The sequence below is a fragment of the Etheostoma spectabile genome, unplaced genomic scaffold (assembly GCF_008692095.1).
Source record: "Etheostoma spectabile isolate EspeVRDwgs_2016 unplaced genomic scaffold, UIUC_Espe_1.0 scaffold50, whole genome shotgun sequence".
Taxonomy (NCBI): domain Eukaryota; kingdom Metazoa; phylum Chordata; class Actinopteri; order Perciformes; family Percidae; genus Etheostoma; species Etheostoma spectabile.
The window spans coordinates 159,687-182,872 of record NW_022605620.1 but is presented as its reverse complement, the minus strand read 5'-3'; the positions used below and the strand labels follow the sequence as shown (position 1 = coordinate 182,872).

Genomic DNA, 23,186 nt, shown 5'->3' with positions numbered 1-23,186 from the left:
GAACGTGCACCCCCTGCACGACCTATTACCTCACCCGAGCTTATCATTACAGACTCACTCTTTACTCTTATATTTCCACCCCCCTTTCTCTGCCCCCTACCACCCGCCGCTCCCTCATTTTATCTCCTCCCAAAAACATCGCACAAAGTATCTGTACATCCCAAAAATTTCATTTCCCCCACCACACCTCTTCTCTTAAATACTATACCCCATCTCACCTGCTACCCCCACCTAGCTGGAATTGTTTTACTCCTTCTCCCGTGTCGCGCCGTGTTCTTTTACATTATCCCCCACCACTCCACACCCTATACGTTTCCACCTAAAATTCATGTGAATTTTTTGTATTCAACATTACACAATAAAAGTGACTTGCCAACTTTTTTTATTTTTTTAAAATGACACCTAACTTCCAGGTTTTACACGTTCTCCGTTCTGAGACGGACGACGAGAGACGGACGACGTGAGGCTGGACGCCGAGAGACGGACGACGAAAAAGAGAAGGACGACGAGAGACGGACGACGAGAGAAGGACACGTGATGATCCCATCTCGGTGTTCTTCTTCAACATTTCTCAGATTTTTCGTATATTTATGGGTTATCTTTGAGTGTTTACCGATCCCGCCCCCCCTTATCGCTCCTTCTACGTCCTCCATGTCCAGCTGCGGCCGGCGTTGGCTGGGAGACACGTTGCAGCCGTCGAGTGGCAATCCCGGACCCCCCCCCCCCCCACCGGCCCCCCCCCCCCTTCGGGGGACGGTGGACATCCGGGACGATACTGGGAGAAGACGGAGCCCAGCGGGGAGTCCTGAAAAATAACACACACACCACACACACACGCACACGCACACGCACACAATCTATCTAAATAGATATATATTAATATACACATATCTATATAACCACATGGAAACCAACGGAAACATGCTACAGACCCCCCCCCCCCCCCCCCCCCCCCCCCCCCCCCCCCCCCCACCCCCCACACACACACACCACAACAGAGAACACAGCAGAAAAACACAAATTGTGAAGACACACAGGCGGGGACGACCCTGTGCAGAGAGAACCTCCGTGAGAAGAGTCCCTGGCTTTTGCTCTGCAGCCTCCAGTGTCGTCCTGCTGCTGTCGCCTTTCCCGCCCTCGTCCTCCGCCGCCATCACCAGCACTCATGAAAAACAAACAACAACTCAGATTCCAGCCTCCATCACTATAGCACAACTCCTAAGGCATCAATATTCTGCTCATTCAGTCATAAAGGTATTTTGATGTTATCCCACAACAGTTGTGAATTCAGGTCTCGATTTAATCTACAGAGGTGAGACACTCAGTAGTTTTATTCCAGAGTGGAACATCTTACTTCATACTATCTTGTTGGGAGTTGCACATGCTCCGTAGTTAAGCGAAGTTGATTAAAAAGAGGAATAAAAACATCTTGGAAATTAAGGAACCAATTTCGTTGTGGATGGAACATGTATCAAATAAAATAAATAAAGACGGTTCTTCCTTTAAATCAGGGGCATAGTATACACCCCCCCTTTTTTATGTTAAAATAACAGGGGGCCCAATAAGTACACCACCCCTATGTTAAATAATGGGGCAGAAAGTACAACACCCCCCTATGTTAAAATACAGGGGGCATAAGTAAACCCTCCCTTATGTTAAATACAGGGCAATAAGATAACCCTATGTTAAATACAGGGCATAATATACACCCCCCTAGGTTAAAATACAAGGGGGAATAAGTTAGAACCCCCCTATGTGAAAATACAGGGGGCATAAGTATACACCCCCTATGTTACACCCCCCCCCCCCCCCCCCCCCCAATACAGGGCATAAGTATACACCCCCCTATGTTAAAATACAGGGGGCATATAGTAACACCCCTAGTTAAAAGTACAGGGGCATAAGTATACACACCCCCCCTATGTTAAAATTAGGGCTGGGCGATATGGACCAAATAGTCCTATCCCGATATATTAGGGGTGAAGATCGTATACGATATATATCCCGATATTTTTTTTCCGCAAGGTGTAGGCAAACAAGTCTAAAGCATAATATGACATGTCAAAACTCATCAAGTAGTTTTATTGAAAACCAGCAAATTTCAGTGAACAGTTGCAAAACAAATGAATTACATAATTAACAGGTTTCTTCACCTTGCTTCATAAATAAAAGCTCAGCGGTTTTTTAAATAAAAATAAATGTATAAACATAAATATGTATAAACACGCCGCAGTACCTTTTTGATATGATCATCGGTGTGATCCTGGGGGAATAACTTGTTTGAAGGACACGCTGTTGTTCATCTCCATTTCACTCCCCCTCTTGAATGAGTGAACTGTCCGCTCATGTAAGACTCACTGTCTGCTCGGACCACTATCGCTGGTCAACGCAAAATGAGGGACGTTTAGCGAAGCCGGTCAGCACGGCTCTGCTGACGTCGGTGTAAGGTAGTGCAGTGCTTCCGTGCAAAGAGTTGCGACTGGGAAGATCATATCTCGGGTCCATCGTTGTCACGTAGCTTCTTTAATACGACTGTTCCCACAATGCAATAGGGCCATCTGTAGCGATGTGATAGGACACGGCGTTTTTAGTTATAGTACACAGCTTGTCACTTTTCCTTTTCATAAGGACACGGCGGGTAAATGAAGGTTGCAGTGAACTTTGTTCCGGGGCTGGAACTTTTTGGGGTTGTCGCTGGCCCCACCCCCTGCGGCTGGGGCTTATGCAAAGACGCAGTTTCACACACACTTCGTATTGCATTTTGTGTCACTGTTTTAGGTGGTGAAAAAGATTGTAGTGCTCGACACTGGCTGTAATTTTGTTTTGGATCATTACATTAACGTGCATTTTGTGCTATCTGATCTTGAATCCGAACCATCTCCAATTTCGGGAGCCACTGCTATTCTTTTACTAACCGATTCATCTCCGTACGCTCCGCAGACGTTGTGCTTCCTCCATGTTGTTAAACGAGTGTCTGTTCCTGCCCATCCCCCCTCTGTGATGAAAGAGGAGGGGGGCGGGGGCGTGGGGAGCAGTGCAGAGGCGCCTAGGGCAGTATGCTTGCTTGGAGGATTCACAGCGTAAATTTAACTATATCGATATATGCGATATGGTTCTATTCCAATTCATTAAAAATATATCGAATATTTTTTATATCGATATATGCCCAGCCCTAGTGAAAACTACAGGGGGCAGAAAGTATACACCCCCTATGTTAAAATACAGGGGCATAAGTATAAACCCCCTGGGTTAAAATCAGGGGGCATAAGTATACACCCCTATGTTGAAAATACAGGGGCTTCGTATAAACCCCCCCTATGTTAATATTACAGGGGGGCAATAAGTTACATGCCCCTACTGTAAATAGGGACATAAGTATACACCCCTTATGTTAAATTTTTTTTATACAGGGACTAAGTATAAGCCCCCTATGTTAAAAATACAGGGGGCCCCCCATAAGTTATACACCCCCTAGTTAAATACAGGGGGCAAAAGTATACAACCCCCCTATGTTAAAAATAAAGGGGGCATAAGTATCCCCCCTATGTTAAAAATACAGGGGGCCAAAGTATACATTCACCATCACTAAAAGGGAAGTGTAGAGCGTCATCTGGTGGCAAACTATCTATACATCATTATTTCTAATAAATACTTCGAATGAATGAAAACAAAAACGACCATTTTTTTCTTCAAAATCTTGCCATCTTAATGACGATATCGGTAAATCGGAATGCCTAATATTCCAATAATACGTCGGGCTCGAGACGAGCTCACCCGATGACAACGTTTCTAATGAAGGGGTAAAGCTAAGCTGTTGTGTGTGGGTGTGTGTGTGTTGTGTGTGTCACGTAAACCACCGATTATTCAAGCGATGCCGATGGGCCGAGCTCTCCCCACGGGTGGCGATGAGGGAATGGGAGATCCACGTCGTCCCTCAGCAGCAAGGCTAGCGGGGTGAACGGCGAGGACGGAGGCAAGCTGGGGTCACCAACGTCCTTCAGACGGGTCGACTGGAAACAAAGAAAAGACTGTAATCAACGTGTCAGAACAGCAGACGTGGTGCGCCACGACAACAGTTTGGAGAACAGGCAGGAGTACCGACACTGGGCTAAGTCAACGTCTGCTGGACGGGGGGGTGAGGGGGGCTCTGATCTGGACCGCTCCAACGGCACGTTTTCACCGTCAATCAGAATGTGTTTCAGGTGCGTCTTCATCAGAACGTGTATAAAAATACGACCCCCCCGGGCTAAAGTCTATAAAAAGAGGAATAAAAAAACTTTTGGAAGTTGCTCATAATTCCTTATTAAAAAATACGTCCCCCCGCTGCACCTGTAATGTCGTCATTAACCAGATGATGATAGAGATATTTGGGTTTGGCGCGTGTCTTTGTAAACGGAGATTAGTTCTTTTCTGGAGATAAACACGCGGTGCAACGAATGCTCTCCTGGCTCAAAACCTAAACGTAAGAGTAAATACGCGAGTAAACGTGAGCGATGTAACTACGATGTTAAACTAGCATGTAAACGTAAAGGTAGTAAACGTAGCCCCTAATAATAACAGATGTGGTGTGCATGTTTTCGTACTCTTTGTCACTGTCTGATATGGGACGGTGGTTTTAGAGCACTGTCATCACGTACCGACTGACACCTGGATCTTGTGGACGTCGGTTCGGCACCGGATTCTTTAGGGGGGATCTCCCGGAACCAGGGAGCTGTACGGAGAATCGGGAGCCCCGCGGTTCGGGGTGTTCAGGATGAGGAGTCGTCGTCGTCGGGCGTGCGTGTGCTGTAGTCCGTTGGGGTTTGATGAGAGTACGTCGTCGGCAGCGCTGGCCCTCTGAGACCCTCTGGACCTCTGGACCTTCTGGTAGGTTTCTGGACTCTGCTCCTGAGGACGGGAGACGGGAGGGAGTTCTACCGCCGGTGACGCTTTCCTGGTCCAATCTCGCTAGACCCCATAAACACACACAGGAGGGTTTCTTTATTGTTGTTGTTAGAAAAAAAACAACCCTTGGCTTTCCATGAATTGTTCTGTATAATAAAATCCAGTTTTAATTTCTGCTCATGGAAACAGCATCATTTTTAACCAACATAGATTATTTGCTATAGTCTCTCCAATATCCACACTTGGAAAGGAGCTGCGATGAAGCCCAAACCTCTTTCTCAGATGAGACAAAACACAGAAAATAGATACGCAATTCAGTCGGTCGGTCAATTTTTACGAGAAGGAAATGAGGAGGGAGGAGGTGAGGGAGTTAGGGAGAGAGGAGAGAGAGAGAGGAGAGAGAGAGAGAGAGCACCTTCTTGAACTGCAAAGACATTGGTTTTACCCTTTAAATCATTTCCAAGGCTAGGGGTGTCAAACTCAAGAGAGTTTGCAAATGGAATCAAAACAAGGATGTCATTTTTTTTTTACAGCCAACCTGCAACATAATATTAAATCTCTGCTTGCTGTAGATTCTCGGAAGTCGGAAATCTGCCAAATTCTGTTTCATCATCCATCCATCCATCCATCCCATCCATCTGCATCCTCATATCCGTATCAGGTCTCGGGTAGCAAGCTCCAGCGAGGGACCCAACGACCAGTCTTAGTAGGAACCCAAACTAACCGGTAGATGGTATCATGCCTCTTGCTCAGCTCACTTTCATCACAACGTGCGATAAATTCAATTCTAGATTCCCTTCGGAATTATATAAAAATCTACATATCATCTCTATCTAAATATGATCATCTATCTGATCTTTCGGTCTTTTGGTTTCTGTCGTTAATCTAGCTGTCATTTCTCTTCGTGCCAAATTACTGTCAGCACATCTCATATCATATAAAATGATATTGGGCCGGCTCAAACGGCAGGGCCGGATTTGGCTCGCGGGCCTTAAAGTTGACTCTGTATTCCAAGAGTTCCACAGTAAATCCAATCGTTAATATTACAATAACTTCTATATTACTTAGTCGTTAAAGCTGCACCACCGGCAGAGGATCCAGACTCACCGGATCTTCCTCGGGACCTGTCTGGACTGTTCTGGACCCGGACTCTGCGGAGGAGACCGGGCAGCGCATGGCCGCCTCCATGAAATTCAGAAGGTGAGAATAATCCCACGTTAAATATTCTAGTCCTCATGTTGTCCGCATTTGCCCTCGATGTCCCCCATGTTGCCCTCATGTTGTCCCCTGTTGTCCTCTGTGTCCTCATGTTGTCCCTCATGTTGCCCTCATGTTGTCCCCATGGTTGCCCTCATGTTGTCCCATGTTGTCCTCATGTTGTTCTCATGTTGTCCCCATGTTGGGGACATGTGTCCCCTGTTGTCCTCATGTGTCCCTCAGTGTCCTATATACATGTTCTTTTTAATTCCCAAAAAGAACATGATTGATTCCAACGCTCTTTGCCAAGTCCCATCCTACTTATTAATTTTGGGTCTTATTATTTTATGTCTTGTCACCAACCCATCAGCCGGAGTGTTGTTGACAATAGTGTTTGGGAAAGTTGAACCCCACATATTCCCTAGGCCTCTTGCATTATCCACACAACCAATCCCATTCCTACGTTAGTTGCCTTATCTCAATATTCATATATTCTTCTGCTTTTCTACTCAAACATTCGGTCTAATTTCCTATAATGCAGGTTTATGTCGCCTACATCCACCCTTCCCCCCACACCACAAAATACCTTGCTGCCCCCAAACCACCCACCAAAGCTACATCAGTTAGTCGCGCGGGGTACATCGTGTTGTCCACACGTCAACACAAGCCATCACAGAGGTTGAAAAAATGGGACACACAAAAACCGAGCAAAGAGAGCAAATTGGACAGCGATCTCACAAAAATTCAACACCACATCACACTAAAGCCCATAGGCACAACACAGCACCCTAGCTGTTGATTTCCACCGACACAAGGCATAAAGGTTTATGATTACCTTATTATTATTATTTGATTATTATTATACATAACAGCCCTGAAGGAAGAGTCGAAGATACCATATCACCCTGGAGCTAGCGAGCACTGACGAGTGCAGAAGTGACGTCAACTTCATTAATTTTGCTGTTGTGAAGGCGACGGCCAACTGCGATTTAAAGATGTAAAAAACCCTTTTTCAAACACTTACTCTTACGGCTCCGTTTTGCGCTCCCGTACCGGTCGTATCTCAGTCCTTGCGTGACGTGCGTGAGGCCGACGACAAGGTCGCCGGAGCTCCGGTCGGGAGTACGAACGGCGACCACAAGAGCGTCTGCCGACCGTCGTCTGCTCGGAGACACAAACCGGCGAAGGACATCAATCATCGCATCGGCGTATCGATCAACGGAAAGATCAGTTTCTTATCACACGCCAGGAAGAAAGGTCTGAGGAAAAATCACACACCGATAAAGCGAAAACTTTTCATGAGAGGAGTACAAATTTGAGAGAAAGAGTTTTTCATCCCCGATACGCAAAAGAGAATCTCTCTCAAAATACTTTTTTTACACCCTCACTAATATTTTGTTGCGAACAGTGTGACAAACGATTCTCTAAAGGAAAAGAAAAGTGTTTCTCTGTTGTTTTTGCTCGCTCTCAAAACCTTTTGTCTTGCTCTATGCTCAGGAGTTTCCTCTCGAGTGAAATAGTGCGAGTGTGTGTGATCGTGTGTGTGTGTGTGTGTTGTGTGTGTGTGGTGTGCCTGGTGCTGCTGTCTGTCTGTCAGCAGGACCTCCCGATACGATGTCATCACGATATTTAGGCCAGTACGATATTATTTGCGATTTCAAACATTTGTAATCTATAGACCCTTTTTTCCAATTTCTAATTTTTTCCTCAAGTTTTAACTACGTCCCGAAAAGGAAACTTATGAACTCTGTTCATCTAAAAGAACACGTTCTCTGTTTGTTCTCTCATTTTAATGTTATCTGCTGCAGACGGGACAAACTGACCAACCATGTAGTAATTATATACATATATATACATATATATTATAGATATATATACACCTGGAGGTTGTCAGGTCCAGGTACCATCCACCATCTTATTTGGTCCATATGGGGACTTGAAAACCAGCGACCCAACCCCCCTACAGACTGAGTACTGCCCCCCCCCCCCCGAACCTTTTTCCAGTTACTTACCGAGTTTTTTCTTTTCCGGTGAACATGTCTGCCGTTGCTTCAGCTTCAGCTTGCTGCCACCTGGAAACAGAAACCGCTCGGTCAGAGAGGACACAGAGACATCATGGACAGACACGCTGACACAACGTCCAATGCTATCATCACAAAACTGTCAAAACAGCTTTATAGTGTAAATATAGGACAGTTAGTGATGGCGGTTGCATAGTCTGTCCACCAGAGGAACGCTCTCACGTCCCTGTTATGGTGGCGTGCATAGCTGTCCACGAGGCACGCTCGATCAAAGTCCCTGTTAGTGATGCTTTGCATAGTACGTCCACCAAAGGACGCTCTCACACGTCCATGTTAGTGATGGCGTTGCATGGCGGTCCACCAGTGACGCTCTACAACGTCCCTTTGTGATGGCGTTGCATAGTCTGGTACCACCAGAGGCCGGCTCTAACAACGTCCCTGTTTAGTGATGGCGTGTGCATAGTCTGTACCACCAGATACGCTTCAAACGTCCCCTGTTAGTGATGGCGTTGCCTTCCTGTCCACCAGAGGACGCTCTACAACGTCCCTTGTTAGTGTTGGTGTTGCATAGTCTGTCCACCAGAACAGACGCTCTACAACGTCCCTGTTAGTGATGGCGTGCAATGTCTGTCCAACCAGAGGGACAGCTAATATTGTATTGCCTATTTTTTTGTAAAACTCTATTATGTTTGTTATCTGCATAATTAATACAGTAATATTCTTATTCTATCATCCTTTCGTTTTTTTCATTCTTACATTACAACGAGTGTTGCATTTGAGGCGAAGATTAACAAAAGTCAATTCCTACGTTTGTTTCAAATAAACACTGGATCCCAACACTGACCTTTGATAAGAATTGTGTTCTTTTTGTCGTTATTGACGAATGTTATTATATTTCAGCTATTTTTGTGATCTTTATACTGTCTTTTAATCTATTTTTTTTCTTGCAAAATTGCTGCTGGAATTTTCTAATTTCCGTGCAGGAGTCATCCCAAAAGGATTGAAAAGTCTAAGAGTCTAAGTCTAAGTGCACTGCACGGTAAAATTGCTGCCAGGGGCCAATAAAAGCTAAAACGAAAACATCGATTGAATTTCCTTACTGTCAGGGACAGAAACTGATGGACATAATTTTCCCAACGCGGGACAGTAGATGTTTTCTTTTGATGCTGCCTTTTCTTTAAAGTGATGCTCATTTCTTTAATGTCTTATGCGGTCACTGTTACTTTTATTCTTCTTTTTATGTTTCATTTTTGTTTAAACTTGTCTATTCCTAGTGTTTTATGGTTTTAATGCTTATGATTTTTACTGTTTGAACTTGTGTGTATCGTTTAACTGATTTGTGTAAAGCCCTTTGAATCGCCTGTGCGGAGAGTGCTATACAGAAAAAAACAGTTAAAAATCATAAGCATTAAAAACCAATAAAACATAGGAATAGACAGTTTAAAACAAAATAGAAACATAAAACATAAGAATAAAAGTTACAGTGCAGCATAAGAAATTTAAAGAAATGAGCATTCATTTAAAGAAAGGCAGCATCAAAAAGAAAACATCTACTGTTCCCCGCTTGGGGAAATTATGTCCCTCAGTTCTGTCCCTGACAGAAGGAAAATATCAACGATGTTTTTAGTTTTAGCTTTTATCTGGCCCCTGGCAGCAGTTTTACCGTGCAGTGCACTTAGACTTAGACTCTTAGACTTTATCAATCCTTTTGGGATGACTCCTGCAAGGAAATTAGAAAATTCCAGCAGCAATTTTGCAAGAAAAAAAAATAGATAAAAAAGACAGTATAAAGATAACAAAATAATTGTAATAATAATAACATTCGTCAAATAAAGACAAAAAAGAACATCAATTATTATCAAAGTGTCAGTGTTGAGTCCAGTGTTTATTTGTAAACAAACGAGGAATTTGACTTTTGTTAATCTTCGCTCTCAAAGTGCAACACTCGCTTGTAAAATGTAAGAATAAAAAAACAGAAAGGATGATAAGAAATATAGAAATTACTGTTAATTATGCAGAATAACAACATAATAGAATTTACAAAAAATATGCAATAACGTAATATTAGCGTCCTCTGGTGGACAGACTATGCAACGCCATCACTAACAGGGACGTTGTAGAGCGTCCTCTGGTGGACAGACTATGCAACACCAACACTAACAGGGACGTTGTAGAGCGTCCTCTGGTGGACAGGGGAACTAGGCAACGCCACACTAACAGGGACTTTGAAGCGTCCTCTGGTGGACAGACTATGCAACGCCATCACTAACAGGGACGTTGTAGAGCTGTCCTCGGGGGACAGACTATGCAACGCCATCACTAACAGGGACGTTGTAGAGCGTCATCTGGTGGACAGACCATGCACGCCATCACTAACAGGGACGTTGAGAGCGTCCTTGTGGACGGACTATGCAAAGCATCACTAACAGGGACTTTAGAGCGGCCTCTGTGGACAGACTATGCACGCCACCATAACAGGGACGTTGTAGAGCGTCCTCTGGTGGACAGACTATGCAACGCCATCACTAACTGTCCTATATTTACACTATAAGATGCTTGTTTGACAGTTTGTGATGATATGCATTTGACGTGTCAGCGTGTCTGTCCATGATGTCTCTGTGTCCTCTGACCCGAGCGGTTCTGTTTCCAGGTGAGCAGCAGTCTGCAGCTGAAGCCAACGGCAGACATGTTCACCGGAAAAGAAAACTCAGGTAAGAACTGGAAAAGGTGCGGGGGGGGGGGGCAGTAACTCAGTCTGTAGGGGGTTGGGTCGCTGGTTCAAGTCCCCATATGGACCAAAGTAAGATGGTGGACTGGTACCTGGACTCTGACACCTCCATGTATATATATATATATATATATATGTATATATATGTATATAATTATACATGTGTTGGTCAGTTTGTCCCGTTCTGCAGCGATAACATTAAAATGAGATGAACAAACAGAGAAATGTTTCTTTTTAGATGAAACAGACGTTCATAAGTTTCCTTTTCGGGACGTCGTTAGAAATTGAGGAAAAAATTAGAAATTGGAAAAAAGGCTATAGATTACAAAATGTTTGAAATCGCAATAATATCGTATCGTGGCATAAATATCGTGATGACATCGTATCGGGAGGCTGCTGCTGACAGACACACACACACACACACACACACACACACACACACACACACACACACACACACACACCACACTCTATTTCACATCGAGAGGAAACTCCTGAGACGAGAGCAAAGACAAAAGGTTTTGAGAGCGAGAAAAAAACAGAGAAACACTTTTCTTTTCTTTAGAGAATCTTTTTCACACTGTTAGCAACAAAATATATATTTGAGGGTTTAAAAAAAGTATTTTGAGAGAGATTTCTTTTTGCTATCGGGATGAAAACTCTTTCTCTCAAATTATGTTTTCTCTCTCATAAAATGTTTTTCTGTTATCGGTGTGATGACTTTTTCTCTCAGATCTTTTATTTCCTGGCGTGTGATAAAGAAACGATTCTGTCTCCGTACGATACGCCGATGCGATGATTGATGTCTTCGCCTGTTTGTGTCTCCGAGCAGACGACGTCGCAGACGACGCTCTGTGGTCGCCGTTCTCGTCTCCGACGCGGAGCTCCGGCGACGTTGTCGTCGGCCTCAGCGACTCCGAGGACGAAGCCGACCGCGTGGAGACCAAAACGGAGCCGTAAGTAGTTTTAAAAATGGGTTTTAACATCTTTAAATCTGCAGTTGGACGTCGCCTTCACAACAGCAAAATTAATGAATTGACGTCATTCTGCACTGATCTTCTCTCCAGGTGATTGTCTTCACTCTTCCTTCAGGGCTGTTATAATAATAATAATAATAATAATAATAATAATAATCAGTAAACCTTTATCCTTGTGTCGGAAATCACCAGTGGCCTAGTGGTTGTCTGGTGTTGCTGCGCGTGGATGGGCTTTAAGGTGTGAGCGTGGGTGTTGTAAGTGTTTTGTGTGAGATGTCGCTGTCCTCAAATGTGTGGTCGTCGTCTGTTGGCTCGCGATTTGTTGTGGTGTCCATGTTTTTCAACCCTTGATGGCTGTGTGTGTGTGACGTGTGGTGGGTACAACACTACGGTCGCGCGACAACTGGAGGTAGCGTGTGGGTGGGGGTCGGTTGTGTGGGGGCGCGGGTATGGTGGTGTGGGGGGGGGGAAGGGTGGGGATGAGGGAGGGCGACTAGTGAAACCTGCATTTATAGGAATTAGACCGAATGTTTGAGTTAGAAAAGCAGAAATTAATGAAATGGTGGTCGGCGAAGCGTCGGGTAGGAATGGGATGTGGTTGTCGTGGGAGAAGCCAAGAGAGAGCGCTTCAATGGAATATGTGGGGGTTCAAGCGTTGCCGCAACACTAGGGTGCAACAACACGCCGTAGTCTGGAATGGGTTGGGGTGTGACAAGAGATAAAAGAATAAGACCCAAAATTAATGAAAGTAGAGATTTGTACTTGGCAAGAGCGTTGGAATCAATCATGTTATTTTGGGAACTAAAAATACAGGGGGTTAGGGACAAATGAGGCACTGAGGACACATGAGACAACAGGTGGGACACATGCCCACAACACTGGGGACAACAGGAGACAACATGAGCAACATGGGACAACATGAGGCAACATGGGGACAACAGGGGGAACATGAGGGACAACATGAGGACACGAGACACATGGGGACAACATGAGGGCAACATGGGGACAACATGAGGGCAACATGAGGACAACATGAGGACTAAGAATATTTTAACGTGGATTATTTCTCACCTTCTGTTTCAGAGCGGCCATGCGCTGCCCGTCTCCTCCGCAGAGTCCGGTCCAGAAACAGTCCAGACAGGTCCAGAGGAAGATCAGGTGAGTCTGGATCCTCTGCTCGGTGGCAGCTTGTACCGAATAAGTAAATATAGAAGTTATGGTAATATTAACGATTGTATTTACTGTGGAACTCCTTGGATAACATGAGTCAAACTTAAGGCCCGCGAGCCAAATCCGGCCCCTTGCAAGTTTTGATCCGGCCCAAATATCAATTTATATAGATATAGAAGATATTTTGGCCTGCCTAGTTAACGCAGAAACCAAAAAGACCGAAAGATAGATAGATAGATAGATATGTAGATAGATAGATATGTAGATACTTTATTAATTCCGAAGGGAATCTTAGAATTGAATTTATCGCACCGTTGTGATGAAAGAGAGCTGAGCCAGAAGGCATTGATCACGATCTACCGGTTAGTTTTGGTTCCTACCTAAGACTGGGTCAGGTTTGGGGTCCCCTGCTGGAGCTGCTGCCCCGAGACCTGATACCGGATAAGAGGATGAAGATGGATGGATGGATGGATGGATGGATGGATGAAAGCAGAATTTGGCAGATTTTCCGACTTCCGAGGAATTCCTACAGAAGCAGAGAGTTTAATATTTATGTTGCAGGTTGCTGTAAAAAAATGTAATCCTTGTTTTGCTTCATTTGCAAAACTCTCTTGAGTTTGACACCCCTGCCTTGGATAATGATTTAAAGGGTAAAACCAATGTCTTTCAGTTCAAGAAAATGTCTCTCTCTCTCTCTCTCTCTCTCTCTCTCTCTCTCTCTCCCTCCCTCCCTCCCTCTCATTTCTCTGTAAAATTGACCGACCGACTGAATTGACTGATCTATTTCTGTGTTTTGTCTCATCTGAGAAAGAGGCTTTGGGTCTTCATCCAGCTCCTTTCCAAGTGTGGATATGTAACGTAATATAGCAAATAATCTATGGTTGGATTATAAAATGTCTGTTTCCATGAGCAGAATTAAAACTGTGATTTATATATACAGAACAATTCATGGAACTCAAAGGTTGTTTTTTTTCTACAACAAAACTAAAGAAACCCTCCTGTGTGTGTTTATGGTTCTCAGCGAGATTGACAGGAAGCTCCGGGCGGTGAACTCCCTCCTGTCTCCCGATCCTCAGGACAGCAGGTCCAGAACCTCCAGAAGGTCCAGAAGGTCCAGAGGGTCCAGAGGGTCCAGACGCTGCAACGACGACGTCCTCATCATTAACCCCAACGACGACAGCATCACGCACCCCGACGACGACGACGTCCTCATCCTGAACCCCGACCCGGGGCTCCAGGATTCTCCGTACAGCTCCCTGGTCCGGGAGATCCCCCTCAAGATCCGCTGCCGAACCGACGTCCACAAGATCCAGGTTCAGTCGGTACGCAGAGACCGTGCTCTAAAACCACCGTCCGACAACAGCGTAGACAAGAGTACGAAGTAGGGCTGTCAACAATTGCGCGATAATAACGATTAACGCAATCATATATTAATTCGATAGAAAAAATGTCTTTGACCCCTGAAGGACCGTATTGAGGTTTTGCACAGGGCACGCGACACTGATGAACAGTAGCTGTGCCGCCAAGTGGTATCTCATAGAAGATTGCAGCCCGATTGAAAGGAATCAGCACAGAAGTTGAATTATGGAGAAAGAAGGGATATGGATGTGAAGTTTATTTCAAAACTTTGGCAGTAGTACACTTGACAACGAAAGTTATGTAGCTTTGTCGAGCTGAGTTTAGTTATCACCGAATACATCCATTCGAGGTTATCACTTGCAAGCCACACACACGTCCCAGCGTGAGCTCTGCTCTGGTAACGTACGACAAACTACACCGGGACAGCGTTTGAGAAGCATCGATGGTACGTCACCTCCGTAAACTGACCAAGCTAGAGCTAGATGGATGGCCACAGCATGCAGGCAGTTTATATAGTTTGAAGAGAAGGCCCGGATATTATCCGGATATCGCCTCCGTGACCTCATGTACAGTGTGCCATCCAAGCCACATCCAAGTCCAGGATACACGAGTGGTATGACCAGAGAGGCAAAACTAGCTACGAATTTGGACAACACGCTTATGTCGCGCTTACTGTGACTATTGGACATCGCTAGGTAATCTAGGCTATCTCTGAGTAACAGCTCATTACAGATCAGGAGTTGGAAGCTGCATTCACATGCATTGACTGTAATGAGAACTGATGAAGCATATGGACTGAGTATGCGCAGAGTCATTTTATGGATGTGAACGGGTCAGTTGGAACAATGAAGAAATTGAGACTCCTGAACACAGACCAGTGCTAAATATGATTGCGTCTCGAAACAGCTACCATTCGAACACCAATCCTGCAGGCTGCCATAGTATTTTCAACCGCTCAGCACCAGTGTCTCTACAAACGTTGCATTTGACGGTGACTTGCTAAATGTTCGCAAAAGTGGTTGGCCACTTCAAAACATAGCCACACCTAATATGCGAAACTCAACACAGCAACGTTGGATCAATTGGTCAGTTTTTTACTTATAAGTACTTTGGTATGAGACAATGTGTCATTACCTTGTAATCTCATTAACTTCAATTGGAGTGGATGGAAATAGAATTTTAAAATTTGATTAACGTGAGTTTATCCTTCACCATTACTATGCGATCTTAACAACTAAAAAATGTTAATCGGTTGAACGCCCTAGTACGAAGACATGCACCACTATTCTATTATTTCGTTCACGCTACGTGATGTTTTAAGCTAAAAGCGCTCCTCATGCTCCTTTTTATAAGTAACGGGCCCAAACCCAAATATCTCATCATCATCATCCTGGTATACTGGACATTAACAGGAGGCAGCGGGGGGACGCTATTTTTTTAATTAAGGCATTATGATCAACTTCCAAAAGTTTTTTTTATTCCTCTTTTTAATAGACTTTAGCACCGGGGGGGTTCTGTATTTTTTACACGTCTGATGAAGACGCACCTGAAAACACATTCTGCTGACGGATGAAAACGTGCAGTTGGAGCGGTCCAGATCAGAGCCCCCCTCACCCCCCCCGTCCACAGCAGGACGTTGCTTAGCCCCCGTGTCGGTACTCCTGCCTGTTCTCCAAACTGTTGTCGTGGCGACCACCGTCTGCTGTGGCTGACACGTTGATCTAACGTCTTTTCTTTGTTTCCAGTCGACGCCGCTGAAGGACGTGGTGACCCAGCTGTCCTCCGTCCTCGCCGTTCCCCCCGCTCGCCTCCTGCTGCTGAGGGACGACGTGGAGCTCCCGACTCACGCCACCGTCGGAGAGCTCGGCCTCGGCATCGCTGACATCATCGGTGGGTCACGTGACACACACACACACACACACACACACACACAAGCTTAGTTCTTACCCCTTCATTAGAAAACGGTTGTCATCGGGACGCTGCAGTCTAGAGCCCGACCGATATTATTGGCCAATATTAGGCATTCCCGATTTACCGATATCGTCATTAATAATGGCAGATTTGAAGAAAAAAAAAATGGCGTTTTGTTTTCATTCATTAGAAGTATTTATGAGAAATAAATGATAGTATAGCATAGTTTGTCCACCAGAGGACGCTCTACAACGTCCCTTTTAGTGATGGTGAATGTATACTTTTGCCCCCTGTATTTTAACATAGGGGGTGTATACTTATGTCCCTGTATTTTAACATAGGGGGTGTATACTTATTGGCTCATGTTAACCTGGGTAATGGCAATTCCAACTTGGAGGGTCAAACGTCGGGACTGCAAGTCCTAAGGAATCACTCTAGCTTGATTTGTTATCCAAACGATTTATATAATAAAAACAGAGCAATGCATGTCCGGTACAATAAATACGTGAACCGGTCTCAATGAACAGGACTACGTTCAGAGCGTTCACAAACAAAGGCACTGGAAACAAATGGCGTACGCTTGCCCTTATAGTACGGGGTTCTCTTAAGAGACCCTATTGAGTCAAAAAGCATCACAAGCGGGTCATCACCTTAACATCAGTATTTCCTATGGCTGGCGTGGGTGGGGCGGCTTTCCTGTTTACAGTCTTTGGCAACGTGTTTTGTGGCGTGCGTATTAGGGGTACACTCCGTGGAGACCCTTTTGTCGTACTCCATTTGATTGGAACCGTGGCTTTTGGCCAATGACTGATCGTCCGTTCTGTAAAATGTATGTTATACCAACCACGTGTCGCCCCCCCCACCTGGATGCCAAGCAAAAGTTACATTTCCTCCTCATATATGTCGATATGATTGTTTCATTTAGCTTATGCATAGTTTCATCACATGTCTAACATATGAGACTACTGAGTACCAATTTCTACAATAATTCACAATACCTGAGTATATTCCCACAAATACCCCCTTTTTTTTTGCACGCTGCTGGTGCACATCCTTAAACAAGGAACTGGTGGTGAAAAACCTGTTAGTAATTCATTTTAAGTATAAAAAAACGGCAGCAACGTTTAATATGGTAAAAATAAGTCATCCACTTTCACAACTGCAAGAGTGTGAAAGTCCTAACTTCAAATGTTGAGCCCTGATTGGACACCTGTCCCCCTGGTCTTATGTCACAAAGGGTTGGGGTCTCGTTGCGCCACAGTGGTTGTGGTGGGTGTGTGTCTATTCGCCTACATATACAAGATAATTAATCCTCCATCTCTTCGCCTTCTGATAGCATCTTACTCTCCTCCACTGTTAAAAAATATCACACAACACAACAGAACTTAGGGCGACATCCACATATGAACTGATATACAAATTTCAAAAACCAGGTTGCAGTCCTCTCAATTGGAATCTGGCGAGGGTTTTATGTCCCTCCTTTCAGGAAGAGGACCCGTGGGGATGAAAACTCATATCAACCATAGTCCAATCAACTTGTATGTTTTAGAAGCTAGACTAAACCCCAGGGGACAGTGATCATAATGTTTCTAATGGTACCCTTCAGATCCACCTTTTAACTTTTTTAACCAAACTCACAAACAATCCCTAACAATCAATTCTGCTTTCGACATATTGTAGACTGGATTATAACAAAATGTAACAGAGCTCTTATTATTATAACATTAAGTATTGCAAAAACCCTTAATGTAACAAACAAACTATATTTTATGACAACAGCTTAACTATGACCAAACATGTCTTTTTTATTGGAAATAATTGCTTTATTTTACCCTTTTGACTGCATGTATAAATGTAATCATCCACTTGTTTAAGCACATACAACAGTTAAAATTTTCAAACTTTCCCTGCGTCTGGGTAACTAAGCTTTCGCAACAACACCTTTTATGGACACCTATTCAGGTGAACACATGAACATGACAACGTACCAGCATAATCATGGACCGCCGGAATAAAGGCAGAGTTTTGAACCCCCTTTTGTATCTCACTCTGTGGACTATGTTGTACTTACTACGTCTATGTATGCATCATGATAACTTATCACGTACTTTTGCCAAATACTGGATCCTATTCCTACCCAAATCATCTTTTAAAACTTCATTGACAATGTGAGGATTATGATGTAATCCATCTGTATTAAAATTACTAGTGTGTCACAACCGATTCTTGCTTGGAAAACTATAACAGTGAAATTTAATGCATATTGTTCCAAAACTTTATAAGGCCCTACAACAAATGTAATTTTTCCTACCCAAATTGTTATACCTTGTGAAACATGTCTTAAACCCTTGTAACCTCTTGTTTACTGAACTTACCTAATTTTGAGAGATACAGTTGTTGTTCCAGTATTTATTGTTTTGTTTTGTAGATGAGAGTCTGTAGTTACAACCTGCCACTTCAACTTGTGCATCCGAAGTACCAGAACCATTGGGCACGTCTCTTTGCTCCACCCCTTTCCTTATCAAGTCCATCTTCTCATCGTTGGTCTGTATACTCCTGCATCGCGTCTTTTGGTTTAGTGGTGTACAGGCCACAAATGGGTTGACCCTGGGCGAGCCCTCTACCTTAGCATCAGCAAGCCCCAGCCAGAGTATGCGACCTCACTCCTTGCTCCAGGTCCAGCACAGACAACTACACAGATGTTGTAAAGCTGATTACAACACATTGGCCCTGGTCACTTTCAAGTCACTTTTGGCCAAAAATCGCAGCCAGAAACCAAAAGCTTTATGTCTTCAGTCTGTGCTGTGGGTTGAGGTGCTGTGACTGGTTGTGTGCTGGTCCTGTACTGTCAGTTTGTCTCTGATTCCGCGCTAGAGGAGCGAGACTGACCTGGTTCGACAACTACGGGACTGGTCGGCACAAACAAATCCAAAAAGCATTATCTTTCTTTAAATCAATACTCAGTCTAGTGTTTATGCCACTCATGTCCACTCAAATAACATTCTTTCTTTCTTGCTGTTACGTCTATAAATCCTCAAACATCTAAAGAGAATAGTTTTGGAATATCCCTCCAAGCGGTCAGTGTTACTTACGGGTTAGCTGTGTTACTCACAAATTAAACAACAAAATCTTAGCGTATCTTCATATCCTGAATGGTATGGGACACTGTATATTGTGTACTGCTACCTGCTCTCCTTCCCTCTTGAGTATGTCTCCTACAGCTTCCTGATTTATCCATGTGTAAGTCGTTTAGTACATTAACCACTCTTCTTGCATCTTGATCTTAAAAGACCACCAACAACAAAGTTCAAAAAGAAAAGAATCTACCCAAATAAAAATATTTCCAACATCCATCACTAGGTTTAAAAAAATCTTTGTCATGTAACAAACCACATACAAAAACCGAACAAAAAACAACAAACAAAATTAAGCTTCACTAAAAGCTCATTTTTGAAAACCACATCAAATACACATAGAATGGAATCTCCATATCAGCTTGGAGTGGTTTTAATCTTATCTAAACCAAGAAACTTAGACGTGAACCTTGTAACAAAAAGAATGTGTTTCCCTTTAATTTTCTATTTTAAGGTCTGCAACACAAAATTTGTACAATCAATGTGTATGTGTTCTTTTATGACGTAGTCCTAGTAACATATAACCACTTATATCAACACGTGTTCAATCTATCCAATTTTTGTTACCTATCATTAGAAACATATCTCATTATACTGTAATTTATCAAAATCGTCACTTAAGAGACTGCACGTTACTGGAACCTCTCTTTACTTGTGCACATCTCTTTTTTTAGCTTACCTCCTCTTTACTTTTGTGTTTTCCTTGAAAGAACCCACCCTTTCAGCTGTCCCTAGACCTCTGTTAAAGCAATGATTTCTCTCTCCTCTATGCTTTTTTTTTTTTTTTTGTTTTTTTGGTTTCACTTTACTTTACCAGAAGGGTGGGGGGGGTGGGCATTCTAAAAGCTTATGCCATTAATGTCAAAAACGTTACTACGTAGGGTCAGAGTCATATTAATATAGAATTTCCATCATTTTAATTGTTTCCAATTTTAAAGTCCCAATTCCAACTGAAAATCTTTGTAGTTCTATTATCAACGCCAATTCCCCTAAAATGTTTCCCAACATGCAAGTATCACAAAGTACTGAAATGTCCAAAATAACGCCTCATATTTTTTCTTTCTTACCACCCATCTGAAAGGAATCACCACGAACAGCCATTTTCTAGTGAATCACTAAGTAATGTAATCACTTACCACTTTCATAAGTGAAGATTTTAGATCAGTGCATGATCCCACAGTGGTTTGCTACTTTTATCTTCTTTGTTTTTTTGTTTGTAAACTCGATGTTCCCTCATCTAAATCAAATCTATTTTTTTTTTTAAAACGTTACAATTACAAACTATTTCATCTTTTTACCTATTGTGGAGTTTTCTCATTCCCCCCCCCCTCCCCAAGTACCACTAAGAGGGACAGGCACAGATTCCTATAATTGGATCCATCTCCTAATTGCGTATCTACAACAAATACAAACAAACATACATACATACATTTTACCCATATACCAACTAGACCCAATCGAAAAGGGAAGCCATTAGAGTAGTGGTTTGATTCTCACCAGCTAGGTCCCCCAAAAAATCACTAAACTTTCTATTTCTTATTTCTTACTTTGTCCTTGTGATATCATAAATTTCACATTTCTGTCCTTATATCTACCAGATCTCAGCCAGAACCCATCTACTACCTTTTGAACCCCCTCCCGCTTACTCCAAACGTATATTGTCACAATATTTTCCTACTACATGATCAACACTTCTCTTCCTGCGTTATGCTCTTGTAGCTATACCTTGCGTCTATATACCCCACTTTTTTTCCTTCTTCCCTCATTCTTACAAACCCCTCTTCTGCCCTTTTCTTATGTTGTTTTTAATGTAAATGTGCTGTATTTGTATAGCGCTTTTCCAGTCTTAACGACTGCTCAAAGCGCTTTTACATCTACAGGAACATTCCCAGTCACACACCTTCATACACTGTGCCGGGGCTGCCTGTACAGTTCCACCTGCTCATCAGATAAACATTCAACACATCACCCTCCGACGCAGCACCGTGGCAACTCGTAACTTTCCCCAAGTACACTTCGACATGGGACTGCAGGGCAAGAGGATTCGAAACCACCAACTTCCGATTGGCAGGCACCGCCTACCACTGAGCCACAGCCGCCGCACGGTCTGTAATTTTACTGCTGGTGCAATTCATGTGTGCGCCACCGAGACTATTGCCAGTCGCTTATTTGTAGATTTCTGAAATGACCTGATAATTTTTCTGTCCCTGGTGTTTTAGCCACCCTGTCTCCCTCCTATCTTGTTCCTAGTGCCCCTATTGTGTTTTGCTGCTCCCTGTATGTATGCTGCATTAGAGACTGTGGAGAACAGCATTTGTATCTTCTACATTCATTATTTTATTTCTCATTTGGCACGTAATACGATCATTTTTGGCATTGTCCCTCTAATTTCATTTATATCATCCTGTAAGTTGATTTCTATTCCCCCATTATCAGTCCCGCCCCCTATTCCCAACATGACAAAATTTATCACTACTTATTTCTTTTCTCCTGAGCCCTATTTCTTTTAGGCTGGTGCCCTCTGTCCAAGACTGAGGACTGTCTGTGACCTCCTAGAGCGCTTATTTCTTGCATTTGTTGAATCAAATTGTGTGGTCCGCTCAAGTGCGGGTTGGGCGGGTCCTGCCCTGGGGCACAATGTGTCAGGTGGTGGCCAAGGTGCTCCTGGATGTTCCCTTTGAACGCTGGACCGAGTGTGACGTAAACTCCTTCACTTTGGACCAGTCCACCCCGGGGTTGGCCCCACTTCCCCCTCCCCTCTTTGGACCTTAACCCGACCCCGTCCTCCTACCTATGGTCTGCCTCTCGGTCGAGTGGGTGCTGGCTTCTTTCTCGCACCGGGTGACAGGGCTGGACCCAATAGTTAGTTCATTCATGTAGGCAGACATTTTCTACCTGTTTTTACATCCCAATAAAGGCATATGACCTCCATTATTGGTGGACCTGCTTTGGTCTGCCATTCAGATCTTGTGGGGGGGTGGTCTCTCCCTCTTTGCAGCTCTCAGGCCATGAGTCCAGGGAAGGCCTCCACCCACACCATCCTGCTCTCATGGCAGACCTTGTCTATCATATCCTTCAATGTTTGGTTAGCTCTTTCCACAGTCCGCTGGACTGTGGATGGTAACCCGACCCGACCACACATGTGTGATCCCCAGAGCAGCCCTCGACTTCTCTCAACAACTGTTGTTAAATGGTGCCATTATCCGCCCTAGTCGTCTGAATTCCATTATCGTGTGATCAGTTCATTTTTTTAACCATTTTACTACAGCTTTCACTTCATGTCCTAGCTGGGAACTCTACCCACCTAGAAATCTGTCTACCCTTACCAATCTATACTGATGTCTTGGAAACAGCTTGTTTGGAACCGGAAAGAGCCCATCGGCTTGGATGGCCAACATGAGGAATCATGAAACGGTGCACGATGCTGGAATGGTGACATCGTCCGAGCCCTAACACTCTGGTCCAGGGGAACTGGTGGCGTGTTGCATCGTCATGAGTCTCACAGGTCTTGGAGTGTGGAGGCGTCACTTCTACTGAGATGTGTGTCCCCTGGGAGTTTCATCCATCCAAACTTGCACACTAAGTCCTCCTGAGTGTTTAAAAAATCTTAATGGGCAGATGTCGCATCATTATGAAGTGAGAACCTGCTGTTTGTGGGGTACTGGACTGTGAGTGTTCCGTAAAGGCCTGGTCTAGAGGTTTGGCCTGCGTTGAACCCCTTTAATGGATTGAGTCTTGTTGGAGAGAGAGAAGACCCTGATTTACACATGAAAAGGTGGCGCCAGTATCAGCCAACATGAGGTAT

At 43.9% G+C, this 23,186-nt stretch overlaps 1 protein-coding gene across 2 annotated transcripts in view; it reads left to right on the top strand.

The window, feature by feature from the left end:
- nfatc2ip (nuclear factor of activated T cells 2 interacting protein) overlaps positions 1 to 23,186 on the top strand; it is a 35,704-nt gene that overhangs the window by 6,026 nt on the left and 6,492 nt on the right. Inside the window, exons 3-8 of one of the 2 annotated variants that reach the window (XM_032511877.1) lie at positions 10,753 to 10,813; positions 11,663 to 11,786; positions 12,891 to 12,965; positions 13,999 to 14,079; positions 14,116 to 14,299; positions 16,082 to 16,226. In XM_032511877.1, the coding sequence (XP_032367768.1) occupies positions 10,753 to 10,813; positions 11,663 to 11,786; positions 12,891 to 12,965; positions 13,999 to 14,079; positions 14,116 to 14,299; positions 16,082 to 16,226 (670 nt within the window). Of the gene's footprint in view, positions 1 to 10,752; positions 10,814 to 11,662; positions 11,787 to 12,890; positions 12,966 to 13,998; positions 14,300 to 16,081; positions 16,227 to 23,186 lie in introns of both variants that reach the window. The other variant, XM_032511876.1, reaches the window with a different exon arrangement.